At 36.9% G+C, this 22,080-nt stretch overlaps 1 protein-coding gene across 21 annotated transcripts in view; it reads right to left on the bottom strand.

Annotated features, from left to right (window-relative positions):
- The window catches only part of CADPS2 (calcium dependent secretion activator 2), a 530,843-nt gene that overhangs the window by 304,861 nt on the left and 203,902 nt on the right, over positions 1–22,080 (bottom strand). For all 21 annotated transcript variants that reach the window (XM_032870302.1, XM_032870364.1, XM_032870304.1 and 18 more), the window contains exon 4: positions 4,961–5,041. In XM_032870302.1, the coding sequence (XP_032726193.1) occupies positions 4,961–5,041 (81 nt within the window). The remainder of the gene's footprint in view (positions 1–4,960; positions 5,042–22,080) is intronic.

Raw genomic sequence — 22,080 nt, 5'->3', positions numbered from 1 at the left:
CAGACAACTCTGCTTTAAAGCTCTGAGGTTTATTAATAGTATTTCAACTTTATTTAGCCTGCTTATGTTGCCTCTTTCTTGGAAATAAAAATCAACCGTACTTCAGGCAACTATACAAGTTAAATTTAATCTTTTAAATTAGAACAGACTCAGAAATAGGGTTATCCTCTAGTTTAACTGTGAGTTGTTCTTATAAACCATGGTTTGAATATTCTAATTTACTCGCTCATGAGTGGTCCTAAAGCATTATATACATGAAAATGTTTAAAGAAAGAAAGAAAGAAAGAAAAAGAAAATGTTTTCTCCATTAAAAAAAAAAATTCTCACCATTCAAATTTAGTCCCTTTTTAAGTGCTCCTAACCTTCCACTAGATGAACCCTTGACCAGACTGGTAGGTGGAAGATGGGGACAGCTGTCAGACTCTAGAAATACTCTGAAGACAAATGCAAATGGATTTCCTAATAAATCTGTCATGAGGCACGAGAAAAAGAAGGGAGTCAGGGATGATACCAAGTTTTTTTTTTTTTTTTTTTTTTGGTGTAACTGACAAGACAGTACTGCCAAGAAAGAACTAGCCTAGCCTGACTTCTTCACTGAAAATTTTAAGCACCCTCCATTCCTCCTGCACTCCTGATTCCCTCTTGTCTTTATTTTCCAAAATAGCAAATGATCACCTTCCATAATTCAGTTATATGGAACACTGTTTTCTTATTATTGGCTCTACCAAATGCAAGCTCCACCAGGGCATGGCAGGAATATTTTTGTCTGGTTTTATCCCAAAACAACTACACACTTGTGTGGATGTATTCCAAGTGCCTACAACATTGCCAGGTTATTTTAGTACGTGTTCAATAAACATTTATTCATTGAATGTATAGATAGAAAAATTCAGGCTCCAAGAAGTTAAATAAACTTGCCTAATGTTCTATATCTAAGGAAACAGCAATCATGGATTTGCCTACACGTTTTTCTGGCCCAGTCCACATTTTTCCTATGACTTCCTAATAATTATGCCTTGGCTAAAGCATTAAAGTCAATACTTCTATCCTTTGAAAAAGATTTCTGCCCTGGGGCTTTGTTTTTATTATATTGTGCTATGAAGTATGATAGGAAGTGCTACTGATTACAAATTATTAAGGGGCCACACTTCTGGATTTATCAGACTGAAGGGGCAGCTGGGCCCAAGACAGCAAAGTCCAAAGACCAGGTTTTTGAGGCCAGCCTCCACCATGTTATTTGTTATGTAATCTTGAAGTCAGTAATCTTCCCTAAATCTCAATCTCCTAGTCTATATAATAGACTCATTCTGTCCTCTGTCCTTGTGGGTTCATAGGATTACTATAGGAATATAATGCAATAAGATCAGTAAATTATAATTAGCTTTATGAATATTTTATGCTGATGGCTTACAATTGGTGAAACTGAGTTAGAAAGCAATGTTTTATGTTTTATCTCCTATGTCAATATATTCACCAAAAGCCATCTTATATTTGGTGCCTTTTTTCCCCTTCCAATTCCACTGGTTTCACTTCCTTCTCCACACTTTTTTAAACATATCAGTGTTTGTGATGAAACCACTGGGGTGCAGTCAAAGTCTCTGTCTGGGCATCACTGATCCTTTCCTCTCAAGTCTGGAGGTTATAAACCCACATTCTCCTCCCGGGCATGAACTTGAGACATCCAAGACTCTCTCTCATGTTTCATCACCCTCCAGAAATTCATCTAAACTTTATTCTAAAGCAGCACATTTTCAGCCAGGATCTTTGAGAAACAAATCCAACTCAAACAATGTGCATAGACTCAGTATCTATATCTATATACACCTAGAAAATCTACAAATGTGGATCACAGATCCAGAGACCTGCCCCACAGGGTCTGGAACATCTCTCTGGATGCTCTCCCAGTCTCAGGTCTTCAAGAAAAGCAAATGTCTTTCCAGCCAGTTCTCTAATTCATATTGGGGAAAGTGTTATCCTCTCTAAAGCTTCCAATAGCCTTAACCTACTTGACTTCCATCCTATAAATTCGACACTTGAATCTCCACAGTTTGTAGTGCCTCTCCAGATATCTAGAGGATAGGAACATGGCATGTTGTCCTTTGAACCACTGTCCTATATGTGAATGTAACTCTTTAGCCCCTAATTCATATCATTGTTGGTCTTTATTCATCTGGAAATTCCTCTTCATCTATCTCTGGCTTAGTTCTCACAACTTACTATCATTTCTGCTACCTTAATTTCTCTTCATTTTCTCAACTTTCCTGCTCATCTCCAGTTTTTCAATAATCTCCCTTTTTGAAATTTAATATACTTCTAGATAACACAGTATTAGCTTCTTAATACTTACACATTATTCATAAACACATTTTTCCTTGCAAAACCAAAAATATTTCAATTGTTAAAATCAGCATGGGACGTATGTTCTTCTCAATGGCTGGAAAGTTCACTACCTTGATTTGGGAGATGGTTAACAAGGACAATGTACACATACATTCACTGAGCTGTAAACTAAGTATCTGTATACTTCACTATACATGTTATACCTAAAAAGAAATGAAGAAATTTCCCTCAAAAGGGAGGATTCTTCAGAAAGATGGAGGGAAGTAAAGGAAGAGTCCAAATATTCAAAGTTTTGATTAGCAGAAGGGAAAAAAAGGAAAACATATCTCAGATTAACAGCACTATAACCTCAAGTCTATTGGGAAAGATAATTTTCTTTTACCGCTATTATATCAATGCATCAATTTACTAAAGAATGATGCAAATAATGAAGTTCCATGTACTCTAAGAAATTTTAAGCATTAAGAAGAACAAGTTTGAATTGTTAAAATGTATATACTGCCTAAAGCAATCTATACTTTCAATGCCATCCCAGTTAAAATTCCACTGGCATTTTTCAAGGAGCTGGAACAAACAATCCTAAAATTTGTATGGAACCAGAAGGGACCCCTCACTAAGGAAATGTGGAAAAAGAAAAAACTGGGGGCATCACATTGCCTGATTTCAAGCTTTACTACAAAGCTGTGATCACCAAGACAGCATGGTACCGGCACAAAAACAGACACATAGACCAGTGGAACAGAGTAGAGAGCCCAGATATGGGCCCTCAACAATATGGTCAAATAATCTTTAACAAAGTAGGGAAAAATATACAGTGGAAAAAAGTCTCTTCGATAAATGGTGCTGGGATAATTGGACAGGTACACGTAGAAGAATGAAATTGACCATTCTTTTATACCATACACAAAGATAAACTCAAAATAAAAGACCTCAAAGTGAGGCAGGAATCTATCAAAATCCTAGAGGAGAACATAGGCATAATCTCTTCAACATCGGTCACAGCAACTTCTTTCAAGACATGTCTTCAAAGGAAAAGGAAACAAAAGTGAAAATGAATTTTTGGGACTTCATCAAGATCAAAAACTTCTGCACAGCAAAGGAAACAGGCAACAAAACAAAGAGGCAACCCACGGAATGGGAGAAGATATTTGCAAATGACACTACAGGCAGAGGGCTGATATCCAAGATCTATAAAGAACTCCTCAAACTCAACACACACAAAACAGATAATCACGTCAAAAAATGGGCAGAAGACATGAACAGACAATTCTCCAAAGAAGACATACAAACGAGTAACAGACACATGAAAAAATGTTCATCATCATTAGCCATCAGGGAGATTCAAATCAAAACCACACTGAGATACCACCTTACACCAGGCAAGATGGCAAAAATCAACAAGACAGTAAACAACATGTGTTGGAGAGGATGGGGAGAAAGGGGAACCCTCTTACACTATCAGTGGGAATGCAAGTTGGTGCAGCCACTTTAGAAAACAGTGTGAAGATTCCTTAAGAAGTTAAAAATAGAGCTTCTGTATGACCCTACAATTGCACTACTTTGGGGTATTTACCCCAAAGATACAGACGTAGTGAAAAGAAGGGCCATCTGTACCCCAATGTTCATAGAAGCAATGGCCATAGTTGCCAAACTGTGGAAAGAACCAAGATGTCCTTCAACGAATGAATGGATAAAGAAGATCCAGTTCATATATACAATGGAGTATTATGCCTCCATCAGAAAGAATGAATACCCAACTTTTGTATCAACATGGACGGGACTGGAGTGGATTATGCTGAGTGAAATAAGTCAAGCAGAGAGAGTCAATTATCAAATGGTTTCACTAACTTGTGGTACATAAGGAATAACATGGAGGACATTGGGAGATGGAAAGAAGTGAGTTGGGGAAAATTGGAGGGGGAGATGAACCATGAGAGACTGTGGACTCTGAGAAGCAAACTGAGGGTTTTGGAGGGGAGGAGAGTGAGGGGTTGGGTGAGCCTGGTGGTGGGTATCACGGAAGGCACATATTGCATAGAGTACTGGGTGTGGTGCATAAACAATGAATGCTGGAACACTGAAAAGAAATAAAATAAAATGGAAAAAAAAAGAGTATGTTTGAAATTTATTCCTGTTACATAGAAACACTTGACTGTACAAATAAATTATACTGAACACACTACCTGTGAAAGTCTTTTACTAAAAACTTCAGTTAGATTTTTCATCCATTCAAATATTAGTTGACCCCACTATATGCCAAGCACATGTTAAATAGCTTGGAATACATGATTTTGCAGAGACAAAATTTTACTCCCTGATTAGGTTATATTTAGCACAATATTAAAATTCTTTTAAATCTGGTCATTTGAGAAATTCAGGCATAGCTTTCAGAATAATCTACAAAAGTTATTGAGTTTAAACATGGTCTATGTGTAAGAAAGGATGTGTAAAATAGAAAATATGCTCCATTTAGATAATATGCACTCAGGTATTTGGGCTTAAGGAGCATGCACACAGAGAAGAAAATGATAGAATTATACTATCTATACAGAACTCTTTCAGCTCACAGAAAAAGGAGTAAAAAGAAATGTTGTACAGGATGTCGAAGTTAATAATTTACCTTTGCCATTGTCTCTGCCAGCTGTAAACGGCCATCAAGTTCCCTCCTGATCTGGGCTGCTTGTTCATCCGCGTTATCCAGCTTGAAAAACAGAAATTACACATAAGTGATTACTGAATGACAGTGACTCGCGGATTCAAGCAAAGATTTAAGGACTCAATTGTTTTTAATAAATTCTCTCAGCTATTTATTGGGAATACAGAATGATATTTAATTAGGTTGGCAGTCCGATTAAATTTCTCGGGCACTTTTCATTTTGGTTTTGTTCACCAAAAAAAGTTGTTAAACTGCTAATGGTAATAGCTCAGTTTATCAAAAATCTAATTATAATAATTCCTGGTCCAGCCTCTCCGCAACAACTCTAAAACCAGGAAGTCCTTATTTCCTTGAAATTACAGTACATTGTCTGGAAGCTTTTTCAGTCCATCCCTCCGTCTTTGTGAAGGTCATCCCTGAGTAGTTCCAGATAGATAAATATCTTGTTTTGTTCTTTCAGATTTCCAGAGTGGTGAGATACTGAATAATGTTCTACTTCTTTGTCCTTTTGAAAAACATTCCCTTAATTTTCATAACAAGTTTGAGTGTTCGTGCTAAATTATTAAAGTATTATTAACTGATACAACTTCCTACCATTTAAATCTTAATATTCTCATTCTAGCATCAATAGCTTCATGCTACCAAGAAACCCTCCACTCTCATACAGATTTGCACCATATTTCAATTCTATTCTCTTCTGCTAAATTTCATTGAAAGTAGGAGAAGCCTGTTCCCAACATTTTTAAAGATGTTTACATGGAAAATTATTTTCACTGATCCAGTGAAATAATCCTTTTCTTGTATAATTTTTTTGAACTTTTCCTTATGATTCCCTTCTCTTCAACAATTCATAATCAATTTCCTTTATTAGCTCACCATAAAAACTGCTAAACTGAGGAGGTCCTATGAGCCATGCACTGTGTGGGATGTACTGGGTGGGCTACAAATGTTTCTCTGGACTTTAATTCCTTTTCCTTTCTTACCTCCATCATAAAGAAACCTGGACCAGATAATACAACTGTGCTATAATAAAGGTCCACCTGAAGACTGGATTAATACTGAGTATAACACTAAACACCCAGGAGAATACAGATTAACTTTTCTACTTCCTGAAGAACTTTAAATTGATCAGATTACATCCTTTAAAGCAGCTTTAAAAAATAATGCCTGAAAAAAAATGAGTAGGGGCAATGCAGGTCAATAGGATGGTAGTATCAGGACATATAGAAAGAGTCAAGAAACGGGGAAAGATGTTCTTGTAAAAGAGCACCAGGGGGCACCTGGGTGGCACAGTGGATTAAAGCCTCTGCCTTCCGCTCTGGTCATGATCCCAGGGTCCTGGGATGGAGCCCCACATCGGGCTCTCTGCTCAGCGGGGAGCCTGCTTCCTCCTCTCTCTCTGCCTGCCTCTCTGCATACTTGTGATCTCGGTCTGTCAAATAAATAAATAAAATCTTAAAAAAAAATTTTTTAAAGAGCACCAGGACTTTAGAGATGAGATGAATAGTTGTGGAAATGATAGATATTGGGGGGGAGCGGAAGGTACATGGGAGATAGAGCTGGAGAGAGGTCAGCTACTTCATAAACTACTCTTCACAGCCACATTAGGGCATCTAGAGTTGGTTCCCACAACAACAGGATTTCACTGAGAGATTTTAAATAGGATTTTGGAAAGATCACTCTGTCTCCAGCACAAACAATAGGTTAGAAGGATGTAGGAAGTCTGATATTTATTCATTAGAAAAGCAGATCTGGGGTTCTCTCCTAAAAAAAAAAAAAAATGTTTCCAGGTTGATTTAAAAAATCAAATTCATTTAAAAACAAGTTTTTAAAAAGCCAAGATTTTTTTAAAAAGGTTTTATTGATTTATTTGAGAGAGAGCACCAGAATGTGCATGGACAAGCTGGGGGGGGGCACTGCAGGGAGAGACTGAGCAGCAGACTCCCTGCTGAGCAGGGAACCCCAAGTGGGGCTCAACCCCAGGACACTAGGATAATGACCTGAGCCAAAGGCAGATGCTTAATGGACTGAGCCACCCAGGTGCCCCTACCCAAAATTTTCTTAAAATCACTAATAAATAACTTTTTATGTCATCTCAAGAACACAATTGAATTAATAGGATGCAAAGTAAAAGAAACAAAGTTTCTCTTCACTGTGTTCAAAGTCAAAATGATTTCCATTAAAAACTAACAAAAGTGTTAAAGAATGTGTGGCATATTTGTTCTAGGTAACTGACATCAAAGTCCTAAAAGCAAAAATTATGTTTAACAACCTGTAATTATAATACTTCAAATACACTAAAATATTATGGAATATGATCTCATCTTTGCTTAAATGCTGATAAATATCTTTCCACAGAAAAATTAAAGTGGTTATGTGCATGCATGTCCATGTAAGGAGTTCTAATTCCAGTAAGAACTAGTATTTAACATCTTAAAACAGGTCATAGTTCAAATTCACAAAACACTATTTAACATCTTCAAATATGTACATCTTCATATTAACAGCTCTTAATATTAAGTGAAATTATTTGACTCACTGCTGGGTTTTTAAGCATTTTCTTTGTAAGAGACATTTCCTACTACTTCTAAAAAAATATGAATACCCTAACTCCATTTGTCTGAAAAAATGCAGGCCGAGAAAAGCAGAGCCTTGCTGTACCAAATGACCTCTGAATAATAGCCTTTTCTCAATAAAATTAAATTTTCAAAAAAATTTAAATTTTCAGAGATTGAAAGCTTACTAAGTTTGCGGACTACTGGTATGACTTTGTGAAACTAGAATTGCATACTTTCAAACGTCAAAAAAAGGGAAAAGCTAATACAGTAAAGACAATAATTTTTTTTTTTTATCCTTGTGTAATGTAACGCTAGATAGACTTGAAGGAGGTAAATCAGTTGGTTAACTTTTTTTTTTTTTTTACTTGTAAGAATGTTAATGTCCCATTTTTGCTTTCTTGGTTTGGTTAAGAGATTTATTATTTGAGAGAGAAAGCTGCATTCACAAGCAGGAGGGGGAGAAGAGAGAGAATCTCGTGCAGACTCTGCTGAGCACAGAGCTGCACTTGGGGCTCAATCTCATGACACTGAGGTCATGACCTAAGTTGAAACCAAGAATGGGGCTTAAGCAATTATCTCATTCAGGCACCCCTTGTTTTCTTGAGTGTTTATTACCTTTGTTTTTAAATTAACGGAAAGCTTATATAATTGTTTTCTTAAAAGTTGGCTTCTCAATTGAAATTAGTTTCACGTGCAGTTTTAAGAAACCGATACACCCATTACACACTGCCTAGTGTCTCTGATAGCAGCATCTTATAAAACTGTAATTGTATCACAACCAGGATACTGACTTTGATATAATCATCCATCTTATCCAGAGTTTCTCAGTTTTATGCTTACTCATTTGTATTAGTTATTTATGTAAATTCAATTCATATATTCATCACAACAGTCAAAACACTGGAATATTTTTTAAGATTTGAGAGAGAGCAAAGATGCGCATGCACGTAAGCATGTGTGAGTGGAGGAGGGACTCCGTCAGACTTCTCTGCTGAGCACAGAGCCTGACATGAGGCCCTGGGACCATGACTTAAGCCTAAACCAAGATCCCCAACTGACTGAGCCACCCTGGTGCCCCAAAACACTGAGGAGTTTTAACACTATATATTGATCTTTTATAACCATACCCACCTCCCTCCAGCCCCCTGTTGGTTAGTTTTAATAATGTACTGCTCTTCAAAATGTTTAAAAATAGGGGCACCTGGGTGGCTCAGTGGGTTAAGCCTCTACCTTCGGCTCGGGCCATGATCTCAGGGTCCTGGGATTGAGCCACCATGTGCTCCCATGAGAGGTTAACATTTGTAAATATTGGATGGGGTTCTCGGACTTCTTAATCTACAGGATCACCACCTGGGCGCTCTCCTCAAAGCACATGGTCATAAATACCATGCATCTATAGCTCCAACCCTTCAGAAAAGTTTGACTTATGCTTCCAACTGCTTCTTATTTACCATTTCAATTTGCATGAGGACTAACAAGCCCAAAATGCAATCCTGACTTCCAGATCCCCATACCAATCATTCCTTCAATGAATTATGCTAAGTCATTAACAGCAATCTATTCATCCAGCTGCTTGAACCCAACACCTAGGTGTCATCTTTGGCCTTTTCCCTCACAGCCCACATCCAATCCAATTTAGGGTCATGGAGAGTGAAATCTAGATCATGTTAAGCAGACCAGAAGTCAGGTACTCTGATTTCTTGGCCAGGACTCTACTTTTTTGGGAGGGTGGAGTGGAGGCTCTTCCTGGCCACTTTAAGTAGATCTCCTTTCACCAGAGGAGTTGTACATATGGTTATGGTACAAGTAATGCTTATTTCTTTTCTGAACCCTCCAGAGAACCTGGGTTTTCACACCACTTCCTCTACCTCTCCCTCCTCAAAATAAGTAAGTAAAGTCTGGAAGATGGTTCACAGATGGGGGACATCAGATTTTAAAATGCTGGGTAACACATCTGTTGCTAATGTCTGCTTTGGGGTAGTAGATAAAGAAAATGGAGATACACGGACACTGGAGTCCATAGTAGGGCCCAGACACAAGCCTCACTCTATGAGGACCTCATTTTCTTTAAATTCTTGATTTCAACACATTGTGACAATAGATTACTTACTTCACAGATGTCCTTTCCTGGCACAGAGCATTTTCCAGGTCTTTTAAAGAGGATTATTCAACCCTGACCATAACAGATGCCCAAATGTATTTTTATTCTCTGCAATGCCCCCTAGTATCCATTGCACAGAGCATTTTCAATTATCAATTGAAAATTATCAATTTCAATTATCACTTCAGAATCAATTATGACTTCAATTATCAAGATATTTTTCCTGACTGACAAGTATTTAAAATAAGAAATATACTTTTATTTTCCTCCTCTTCATTACATAGGAAGTACTGTTTCCACATTCAGAATCCCATCACAGGATGTTTTTCATGTCTTTTAAAAAGAGTCAATGGTCAGGACCATAACAGATGCCCAAACGTATCTTTATTCTCTGCAATGCCTCTAGTATCTATTATACAAAGCGTTTTTAATTATCAGTTGGAAAATTATGAATTTCAGTAACCACTTCAAAAATCATTAATTGTCATATTAAAAATCAGTGACTTCAATGAGGAAAATATGCCACTACTTTGACAAATTTTTAATACAGAAATATTTTTTCCTCCTGTTCTTTACATGGGGGTTGTGGTTTCCACATTTAAAATTTTCTAGGCTAGGGAGTTCTTAACCTGGACCTTTGAAAATCTGAACCACTCAAGTTGTGAGCAAAATTTTGTGGAGTTATGCATTTTTTCCCTTGGGGAATGGTTTGAGTTTCATAGCTCAAAAGGATGGCAACTCCCTAACTCAAGAAGTAAAGAACCATATCATGGGGAAATCTTTCTAGAAGCCTCTATCCATTTCTTCTAGAAGAGGCTATGTTTCTTTTTAAAACATAAACCATGGAAGATGGTCACCTCAGACCTACACATCATTGACCTTACTCCACATAGAGATTTGTTAAATCTTTGTAAAGGGACACTAAGACAAAGGCTCTCAACAGTGTTGGCAATGGTCCGGTTATTTTACTATTTACCCTTTCTTACACTGACTGTACAGCAACCACTCTAAAGGCTCTTCAGTAGCTACAAAAGGGCCTTCCAGAAGCTTATACTTCATATAAAAAATAACTGAAAATAGTACACAGAACAGAATGGAATTGCCAAAAGAAAGCTACTGATCAGGTACTGTAAGAATTCAGTGATGGAAGAGATAGGTTTCCCTGGTTGATTACATCATGATGGCTTTGCGAAGAGGGAAATACTAAAAAAAAATGGACTTGGAGGAATAGAGAAAATGCTGACCTGATGCAGCAGGTTTGGGTCTGGACTTGCAAATCTCCAACCCTAGACTTTCCTTGCCACATTCCCCATATCCCCCTCACGTCACTGGAAACAAGCTCCAAGAGGCCACAGGGATGAGCAAATCCCTTTACAGAAGGCCTCAGGAGGACTCAAAGCCTATGTGGTATCCAACTCTCTTAGAGTTATGAAAATTTTAAACAGCATAAAGATAACTTTATCACATTTCACCCAACACCTCCAATTTTATAACTTGTAATATTTTTTCAATGCTTTAAAAACTACAAATATCAAATACTTGAATCATTAAATTTGCTCTTATCTTAAAAAAAAAGATAATTTATAAAAAGCACTTTTCACAGCACTGTTTAGCATCATTATCCTCTCTCGTTAATCTATTTTCTAGAACCAGGATAACTGTATTAACATTGTCAATCACTGAAAAAAGGAATAGCTATTTTTCCATTATGATGCCTTCATACGTGCCGACCTCACTCAATTAAGTTCTTTTTCCCACTGAAGAAATTAGTTTTTCCTCTGACTTCACACTCTAATTATGGTATATTTCTTTTCAAACAAATTATATTCTGTCATTTTCTTGTAATACTCATCTTTGTCCTTTAGTATGAAAAAGGCAAGTAGACTAGGATTTGTTTATAAACAGTGTTTTCCCTGAGATTAGTTCATATGCTGGTCTACTGTATTTATATTGTCTATAAATCTGGTCATTTACAGATAATACATCATAAGAAGTAACTGGCACAAACCTAACACTGATTCCAAAAGAAGACTTCAACCAACACTTATCATATATTTTCTAGTAGCCAAGAGTTTGAGAGTAGCAAATATGAATTTAGCAACAGAACCTAAAACCACTGATCAAAAGATTTAAGTGTTAAATTAATCTACTTCACCAATAAGTTAATTCTCTATTATTACTTGAACCACAATTTATCATAAAAATAGAGCCTAACTCTACCCTACTGATTATTTCTGCTCTGTTTTCTATGCTGCCTTCCCATCCCCATATTACAAACACAGACACAGGTCCTTGGCAGAATATTTCCAGTTATTTCTCAAAACAATGCTGTAAATCAGTACATACCAGTGGCCTTTCTCCTGAGTTCCAGCTCTCCAACTGAAGGCAAGGCCTTTCCTTTCAGGCACCCACAAAGCCCTCATATTAAAAGTGAACTTTTTGTTTGTTTGTTTGTTTTTTATCATCCACTCCTCATCATGACTCCCTATTTCTACATATTGTTCTCACTATCCTTGGTCAGTCTATAATCTCAGAGAAGGGAGGGAGGTAAGAAAAAAGAAAGGTGATGAGGAATTAAATGAATAAATGAATAAATGAACACGAATAGAGAGAATGATACCCAAACACCTTAGCCTAGTATTCTGGTCCTCCCAAATTTCATTCCATTCTCTTTTCAATCGCTTGGATAATTCCATTATCTGTACAAATTTGTTGTTCAATGTTTACCAAAGATGTTACATTTTCCCAGTCATGCATTTTGCTTGTGTTTCTTCTGCCTGGGACACTCTTCTTACCCTACCCTCATTGTCTCTATCAATTTCCAAATCTGAGATTACTTAACAAATCATTCAATAATAAAACAGGTATCTTCTGACCTTTCACAGTTTCCTCTTATTGTTGAACTTCAGACATTTATGACCTCTACTTCAAATTGCAATGTAGGTCCCCTGCCAGCTCAGCCTACCCTATCAAAAGGAGTAAAACAAATCCATCTTGAATGGTGGAATTCACATAACTAGTCTCAATTTTAATGCAAATATAAAGAATAATTACAAGGCTCTTGGACCCTAACATCCCCTCCAAGCTGATCCACCTTCTATGAGTCAATCTCCCTCAAAAAACAAAAACCCCATCTCTCCCTTTTTCTTGATCACTGAGATGAGGCAACAACACAGTAACAAACTTCTTGTGATTTCATACAATAAAAACAATGTAATAAGAAGATGAAGTTATTCCCATACCCTCAAGAGAAACACATTGCATATTTGATGTTATGTATGATTAAATTAACATTATGTCTGCTAGATGCAAAGCATTTAAAAAAAATTCCCTTATATCAATCTAATCTTCCAGATTATATGTATAAAAAAACCTGACACAAATATCAGTTCTGCTGTGCTCCTTGTAGAATAATTCTAAGAGTCTTAAAAATGCATTTCCAGAAGGAAGAAGGAACATACTTATCTCAGCATAATAAACCAGCCCACAGCTAACATCAGATTCAATGGTAAAAGGTTAAAGATTTTTCTTGAAGATCAGGAGTAACACAAGAGTGCCCACCCTCAACACTCCTATTCAAGATAATACTAAAAGTCCTAGCTCAAGAAACTAGGTAAGAAAAAGAAATAAAAGGTATCGGAATTGCAAAGAAGTAAAATGGTCTCTATCTGTAGAGAATATGGTTTTATATAAGGAAAATCCTGAAGACTCAACCAAAAAAACTATTAGATCTAATCAATGAATTCAGTAGTTACAGGATACAAAATTAACCTACAAAACTAGTGGCATTTCTGTACACTAACAATGAATTTTCCAAAAAAGAAATAAAATGCATTAACACAGCATCAAAAACAATAAAATACTTAGGCATAAATTTTAGTAAGGAGGTGAAAGATCTCTACTCTGAAAACTCTAAGACACGGATAGATTAAAAAAATCGAACATATATAAATGGAAAGGTATCCTATGTTCATGGACTGGAAGACCCTATCAAATTCCAATGGTATTTCTTCTCTACAAAAGTAGAAAAAAACACTCCTGAAATTTATACAGAACCACAGAAGACCCTAAAAAGCCAAAGCCATCCTGAGAAATAAAAGCAGGGGCCATTACACTTTCTGATTTCAAGATATACTATAGAGCTGTAGAAATATAGTCATCAAAAATAGTACAGTACTAACAACAACAACAAAAAAAATAGTATGGTACTGACATAAAAACACAAAGACAAATTGAACAGATTTGAGAACCCAGAAATTTGAGAAACCAAGTACATACAGTCAACTAATATTTAACTAGGGAGCCCAGGATACTCAATGTAAAAAAGAAAACCTCTTTAATAAATGTTGCTGGATAATTAGATATTCACATATAAGACAATGATATCTATCATTGTCATATATCCTATGCCCCTCACAAAATTTAACTCAAGATGGATTAAAGACTTAAATAGAAGACATGAAACCATGAAAATCCTAGAAGAAAACACAGGAATAAAAGCTCCTTGACCTGGGTGTCTTAGTAATGATTTTTTTGGACAGGATACCTAAAGCAAAAGCAACAAAATCAAATATAAATAAGTAGAACTAATCACACTAAAAAGCGTCTGCTAAGCGAAAGAAACCATCAACAAACTTAAAAGAAAACCTATGGAATGAAGAAATATTTTCAAACTATACATCTGTTAAGAGGCTAATATGCAAAATATATAAAGAATTCATACAAATCAAAAGAAAAAAAAACAGTCACACAATTAAAAATGAACAAAGGACCTGAACAGATATTTCTTCAAAGAAGATATATGAAAGGCCAACAGGTACATGAAAAGATGCTTACCTTCAGAAGTCATTAGGGAAATGCAAATTAAATCCACAAAAATATCACCTTATTCCTGTTAGAATGGCCATCATCAAAACAAGATATAACAAATGTTGGCATGGATGTGGAGAAAAGGAAACCTGTGTGCACTGTTGGTAGGACTATAAATTGGTGCAGTCACTATGGAAAAAAGTATGGAGGACCATCCAAAAATTAAAAATAGAACCACCATATGGTCTAGTATTTCTACTTCTGGGAATATATCCAAAGGAAATGAAAACACAAAGCTGGAAAGACATCTACACCTCCCATGTTCATAACAGCATTATTTACAATAGCCAAGACATGGAAACAACCTAAATGTCCATCAATGGATGAATGGATAAAGAATGGATAAAGAAATTGTGGTACACACACACACACACACACACACACACACACACACAATGGAATATTATTCACCCATAAAAAAGAGGAAATCCTACCATTTGCAATGGTATGTATGGACCCTGAAGGTATCAGGCTAAGTAAAATAAGGGAAAGGAAGATAAATACTGTATGATCTCACTTTTGTGTATAATCTAAAAAATTTTCTTTTCTAACTTAAAAAATGAAATTCATAGAAAGAGATCAGACCTGTGGTTACCAAAGACAGGCGGGAGGAGGTGAGGGAAAATGGAGAAGGGGAGTCAAAAAGCCCAAACTTCTCCAGTCATAAGACAAATAAGCACTAGGGATATACTGTACAACATAAGGAATATAGCTAACACTGCACAGAATATACAGAAAAATTGCTAGGGTTCTCATTACAAGGAAAAAATATTTTTTATTTTATCTGAGAAAATGGAGGCTAGCTAAACCAATGTGGTAATAATTTCACAATGTATGCAAATCAAACCATCATGCTGTACATTTTAAACTTATACAGGGATATAGGTCAATTATTTTTCAATAAAACTAGGGGGAAAAGTACATTTCCCAAGCCACACTTTCATTTGAATCCTAAAAAGTAGGGAAACGAATAATGAGTTAATTAGATGCAAAATTACCCTACGTGAACTGAATTATATTAAATAATGGATCAAAACGTTCAAAAGCAAGAACATAAGAATTTAACCTCAAACATAAAAACCATAGGATTTCAATCGCCTGAAGACAATGCATGCATATTCTCTAAAATGGTAGATGGCAAATTTTATACATTATGAAATCTTTAGTATCTCATTTGATATTAACATTTTCTCTTCTGGACAAAAGTAATGAGCTAATACTTTCAAGCAACTACTTACTAACTATTCACCTCCATAAAATAGTTGAGTACACATTCACATTAATAATTTAAAAATGCTGAAACTGAACTGGCTTAGTATTAGGTGACACATACACTACCAGGGATATTAGAGAACTTTGTCAGAGCACATTAGAACTCTAGCTTCATCAGGACTAGTAAGAACGAAATTTATCTTAAAAAAAAAAAACCCACGAAATTTATTTATTTATTATTAATTTTTTTTTCTCAAAGATTTTATTTATTTGACAGAGAGAAAGAGAAACAGAGCACAAGTAAACAGAGTGGCAGGCAGAGTGGAGAGAGAAGCAGCGGAGAGCCCGATGCGGGGCTTGACTCCAAGACCCTGGAATCATGACCTGAGCTGAAGGCACCGCTGAACCAACTGAGCAACCCAGGCACCCCAAGAACAAAAAGTATACAGCACTACTACATGTAAAGACTGTTCAACACATGAATGTAAACCTCGGAGCAATCTTATGGGACAGGTCATAACTCTATCCCACTTTAGTGATGAAAAATCTGAAGCACAGGTTGCTTTAAGCAATTTTCGCAGGTCAAGGTCACGCAGTTAATAAGGGGCAGGGCAGTTTGACTGTAGGAGTCAACTCAAATGTTTCACAGCTTTCCCAATGCCATACACTCAATTTCCATTCTTTCAGTCATTCACTACTTGTGAGTATCTACAATAGGAAACACATTAAATATTATTGTAGAATTAATGGTACAAAGATTAAATATCTTATGCTCAAGCTATTAAAGTAGAAGAATTTATTATATATAAATATAATACAAAGTTGAATAGGATAGGCTTTGGGGTAATGATAAGGAATTGTAAATTCCTCATTTTTTTTTCTTCTCCTCCAATATTTAAGAAAAAATACTGGGTGTGGCAGCAGGGAATTTCTTTTGGGTCTTGAACGAAGAATGGGAATTCCAAGTGTAGAGAGTAATAGAAGACAAAAACTAAAACCCAAAAAAATATAGGGAGTGATTCAGTTTACATAGAACACCAGGAATGCAAAGAATTGCTACACGGGAAAGAACATAAGCAAGGAGGGGGGTGGGGACAGATGGAACACCAACAGCTACGAACTTCATTCTGTTGACAGAGAGGAGCCATCTTTTTTTCTCTTTAAGTTGGGTCATAATGAGAACATGATGGTGCTCCAATAATACTAATCTGGTAACAAAAATATGTAAAGTTGGAAGGGGGAAGCAGTTAAGAGTTTACCACCATGCTCCATCTGGGAGGTAATAAAATCTTGAGCTATGGCAATGACCATGAACATGAAAGAGATGAGGCAGTATTATGGAGAAAGCTGCAGTGCAGGTAATTGGGCTGGAAAACACAAAAAGACGGATGGTTAGGAGTCGGAAGGCTGAACACAAACAGAAGGAGAACCACTTTGGGATGAGAAAAAAAATAGCATTTTGAACCTACTGTGTCTGAGAAGTTTCAGATTCATCAGTTTGCCCTGGGCTATAGTGAGACAGAATGGAAAGAGGGGAGCTGACCTAAGCAAAAAGGGTAAAATGCAGTGATACTCAACATAAGCAGAGTTTTTTGTTTTGTTTTGTTTTAATCACTGCAGTATTTTTCGGCTCTATCTCAGTGCAACAATCACAGTAGCATCTCATTTTTCAAAAATCAGAGTACTGAGCCTATCTCTATTTTTCAAACACTATTATTGCTCTTGGTACCATACCAGGTACAAAATGAGTTTGCAAACCTCTGATGAGGATTCACAGGCTGAAAGGCAAGCCTTATTAATCTGAAGATCTTCTTATCGGAATCATGAAAACACTCACAAATAGAAAATGACATCATTTTAGACAGTGAACAATGATAAAGGTCTTTCTGTAAGTTTGTCAGGCAGCCAGAATCAATCAGTGCCACCCACTACACAAGAAAATCTTACTAAGATAATGATTCATTGGCCCTATCTCTAAAGTGATTAGGGTAAATGGAAATTTTTTATAGTCTAAAGCAAAGAGGATTTGGGATATTACGACCTTGATAATCAGCTCAAAGCATTAAGTATTACCGGGTACCTTTGGTGAGAATGTGTCAATCTCTTTTCTTCAGCCTTTTGAAACCACTTTTTTTTTTAAAAGTACATTATAAAAACAGAGAAGCTGGTCTAACCATCTACCAAAAGGAACAGGTGTTAAGTTTTCTGGGCCATACATTTCTAAAAGTCGAAAGATAATAAACGCTTAAGAAAGTCTGATGGTGTGAGATTGGCAGAGAGTAAATGCCCAACAAATTTAATAAAATGATTCAAAGTACTATATAGAAGGGTTTTCTTGAATATACAATATTCTTACTGGTTGATTCCCTAAAGATTTTTCTGTTTGTTCTATTTTCTTACCTCCTTGATTCTACTCTTAACTGACTCCAGGACAGTCAAGAATGCTTTCTTCTACCATGACAAATTCAAGGGTCACTGCATTGTCATCTTACCTCACCCCTGAGCAGCATGTGGTGTAAACACTCTCCTTCTTTGACGTGTCTTCTCTTGGCTTCCCTGACATTGACTCTGGTCTTCCTCCTACCTCACTGGCTCTATCTTTTTTACGAGCCTCTAAATCCTGGTTTCCACAGGACTCTATCTTGGGTCCTCTATCATCTTGAGCTCCAGACTCTCCTAATATGATCTCATAGTGTGCCCTGGCTTCAAATACTAACTTTATCTCAATGATTCCCAAATCTGTATGCCCAAATCTAACCACGCACCGGAATTTCAGATTTACATACCCAACCACCACCTGCCATTTCCACTTGGACATTTAGTACTTCGTTTTCAGCATGTACAAAAAAGAACTCCCAATTTATCCCCTATGATTCTCCCTCCAAAAACGCTGCTCCTTGAGAAGAGGGAATGCCATATATTGAGAGCCTAAACCAGTGATTGACTAGAATAGGCATTATCTTGAAAGAAAATTCTAATTACAGATGCCCCATCAGACCATGGCTAATGAATGCTGCATCATACAAACATTAACAAATGGAAAGATAGCCATTAAGGCATACTACCTTTTCTATTAAAAAAGAGAGAGAGAGACAGAGAGAGGGAGAGGAATAGGCAGTCTTACTCAAAGTTCTAGTAAACGGTATGTCTTATGCTATAGACCCAAGTGGACTCCCTGTTTCTGCTGAATACCTAGATTCCATCTTTGTCCCTTTCCAGGCAATCAGGTGTTCTACTGTTCTGACTCATGCCAAAGTTCCCAAGTGTGTGTGTGTGTGTGTGTGTGTGTCGGGCGGGGGGAGCCCAGCAGGATTCTGAAGCACAACACAGGGCACAGACCCAAGAGGACATGAAAACAGACTCGTAGGTCAAATCAAGTAGTCCAGGAACTTCACAGGCAGCAGAGAAATAAAACAAGACCATAGCAGGGCAAGGAGCAGAGCCTAGAGATGACTTGAATAATTAACATGCAGATCTTCTTCCACTTCTGTTTTAATAATGCTGGGTCAGGCCCAAAAGGTGACAGGGTATGGAAGATATGCAATCCATTCTTTAGGCACCAGAGAAGGATCTTTCCAGAATCCCAAACTGTTCCTGTCATGTCATTGCTTAGGGCCTACCTGTGTTCCCTAGCTCATGATAAATTCCAAGCTCTTCTGGTTAGCATTTAGGCCCTTAATATTCAAGTCCTAACTCTCAGTCTCATCTCCTGCTACTCTAGCAATACACATGACATACCTTCCTAATAGATTCCAAGCTTTTCACTCTCCTTATGCCTCTGTAAATGTTATTTTCCACCTGTCTGTTAAATTTCTTTCCATCTTCTAAAATTCAGGAATTTACGCCTTCTTAGAATCATTAAACTTTCATTAGAGCTCCAAGTGAAAATTAGGTTTTCCACACTGCCAAATCACCTCTTCTTCCTGGACACACGGTTGGATGGTTTCTCTGCCTCCCTACAGTTTGAGGTCACCATGGCATTAAGTCCTCAATGGACCATCAGGCCAGGGGTCTCCAACCTAACCGTGCATCTTCATCAACATAATGTAGAAAGAAGGCTTTTAAAAAATAGACAGTGGGTCCCATTTCCACAGACTGTTTCACTTAGTCTGAAGTGGGGCCCAGGCGTCCCATGGTTTTTAAAGCTCCTTAGGTCATTCTAATGTGCAGCCAGGGTGAACACCAAAGAAATCTGTGCAAACTATCCCCTGTTAAAATAACTGTCCCCCACATGCTCACGTCATGCTGTATACCTACCCTCAGTAACATACTGTTGAACTCTGCCATTACATTTTCTTTATAGGTTGGTCTCTTCACCACACACAAATACCTTCAAAGAACCAAATCTTGTCATTTTCCCTTGCTGACATTTTTAAATCTCATTTTTATAGAGTATTTTCATGAAAAATCACAGAAAAGATACACTTATTATACTTGAAACAGTATATCCATATGATCCTTCTTCATTAAGAGGAGAGAAGCTCTCGAAGTACTTTAGCAAAAATACTCCCCAACCCCCTAGCCCCTACTAGTACTACTACAAAGATGTCTGATCTCTGAAGATATCTGTTCACTTATTTAAAAAATGGGGTGCCCTGAGTAACTCAGTCAGTTAAACATCTGCCTTCGGCTTACGTCATGATCTCAGAGTTCTGGGATCAAGTCCCTGGTCTGTTTCTCCCTCTCCTTGCCCCTCTGTGTGCACACGCTTGCTGTCTAATAAATAAATCTTTTAAAAAAGTAAAAAATGGAAAAGTTGGAATACCACCTTAGTTTTCACAGGCTAGATCTGGGTAAAGAAAAATCTAAAAATAAATGTAAGGAATGTCTCAAGGTAGCTTACATTTGTGATCTAGTCTGAGTTATAAAAAAGCAAATTTTACACATTTTAGGAGAAATCTTACTTAGGAATATTCTTATACAGTTCCCTTACATATAGGCTGTAAAAAACAAAACAAAAAAAATGCATAGCCAAATGAAACAAAACTTCTGATTAAAAAAACCCTATAATGTGTTTTAATATATTAAAATTGTATTCACAAAAATTTTTAGAGAGGAAATTGATTCAACATTACTAATCAGATATCCAAATTCATTTGAAGAAATCAGTCATCTAATTTATATCATGACATATTCATTTAAAAAAGTGAACATGGGGGTACCTGGGGGGCTCAGTCGGTTCAGTGTCTTAGGCTCAGGTCATGGTCCCAGGGTCCTGGGATCAAGCCCCACAAGTGCTCCCTCTCCCTCTGCCCTCCTCTCTCCCTCTCGTGGTACCTCTCAAATAATTTTTTTTAAAGTAAACATTTAGGGTGCCTGGGTACTCAGATGGTTAAGCATCTGCCTTTGGTTCAGGTCTTGATCTCAACTTCCTGGGACGGAGCCCTGAGTAGGCCACTCTGCTCAGCGGGGAGTCGGCTTCCCCCCTCCCTCAGCCCCCACCACTGCTAGTGCTCTCTCATGTGTACTATCTCAAATAAAATCTTAAAGAGTGAACAGGTATATAAATATTATGGCCATTCCAATTATTAATTCCAGAATTTCAAAAATCAGGTACGATAAAATTTACTCATTCTTAAGGTCTGAAGTGTCTTCTTGCTGTATCCTAAAACATAACTGCCATTTCATGACATTTATTCAAATATTTTCCTCAAGCATTTTGAGCTAGAAAATTACCTCAATTTGAAAAATATAACCTTCTAATTGTCATTTCTACAGCTTTATTTTCCTATTTTGAAAATGATTTTTGTTATCCAATTTAACTGCTTCTGTAGTGTGTGCTTTATTTCTGCCAAAGTAGACAAGTTTTATACACACACACACACACACACACACATATATAATTTTTTTAAAGATTTTATTATTTATTTAACAGATCACAAGTAGGCAAGGAGGCAGGCAGAGAGAGGAAGGGAAGCAGGCTCCCTGCTGAGCACAGAGCCCAATGTGGGGCTCGATCCCAGGACCCTGGGATCATGACCTGAGCCAAAGGCAGAGGCTTTATCCCACTGAGACACCTAGGCACCCCGAGAAGTTATATTAAATAAAAAGTATTATCAAACCACATGCTACTAGTTGAGAAAAAAAGAGGTGAAAGGTAGATAGCCATTTCCCCTGAGCATTCATATTTCTATTTTCCTTTGACATCCTGAATGCAGATCTTCCAAAGGAAGACTAACAGTGAGAGGGGCAAGAAACACAGCAACTGCCTAGATTTGCTGATTTTCTTAAAACTCTTAAACCCAAAGTACTTAAACTCCAAGGCTAAAATTCCTAGAGAAAGGGTATCATAAGCCTACTTTTTAAAAAAATTTTTTATTTGAGAGTGTGAGCGAGCTGTCCAT

The sequence above is a fragment of the Lontra canadensis genome, unplaced genomic scaffold (genome assembly GCF_010015895.1).
Source record: "Lontra canadensis isolate GAN:19392208 unplaced genomic scaffold, GSC_riverotter_1.0 scaffold2, whole genome shotgun sequence".
NCBI classification, from domain to species: Eukaryota; Metazoa; Chordata; class Mammalia; order Carnivora; family Mustelidae; genus Lontra; species Lontra canadensis.
This window is presented reverse-complemented; position numbering and strand designations above follow the sequence as displayed.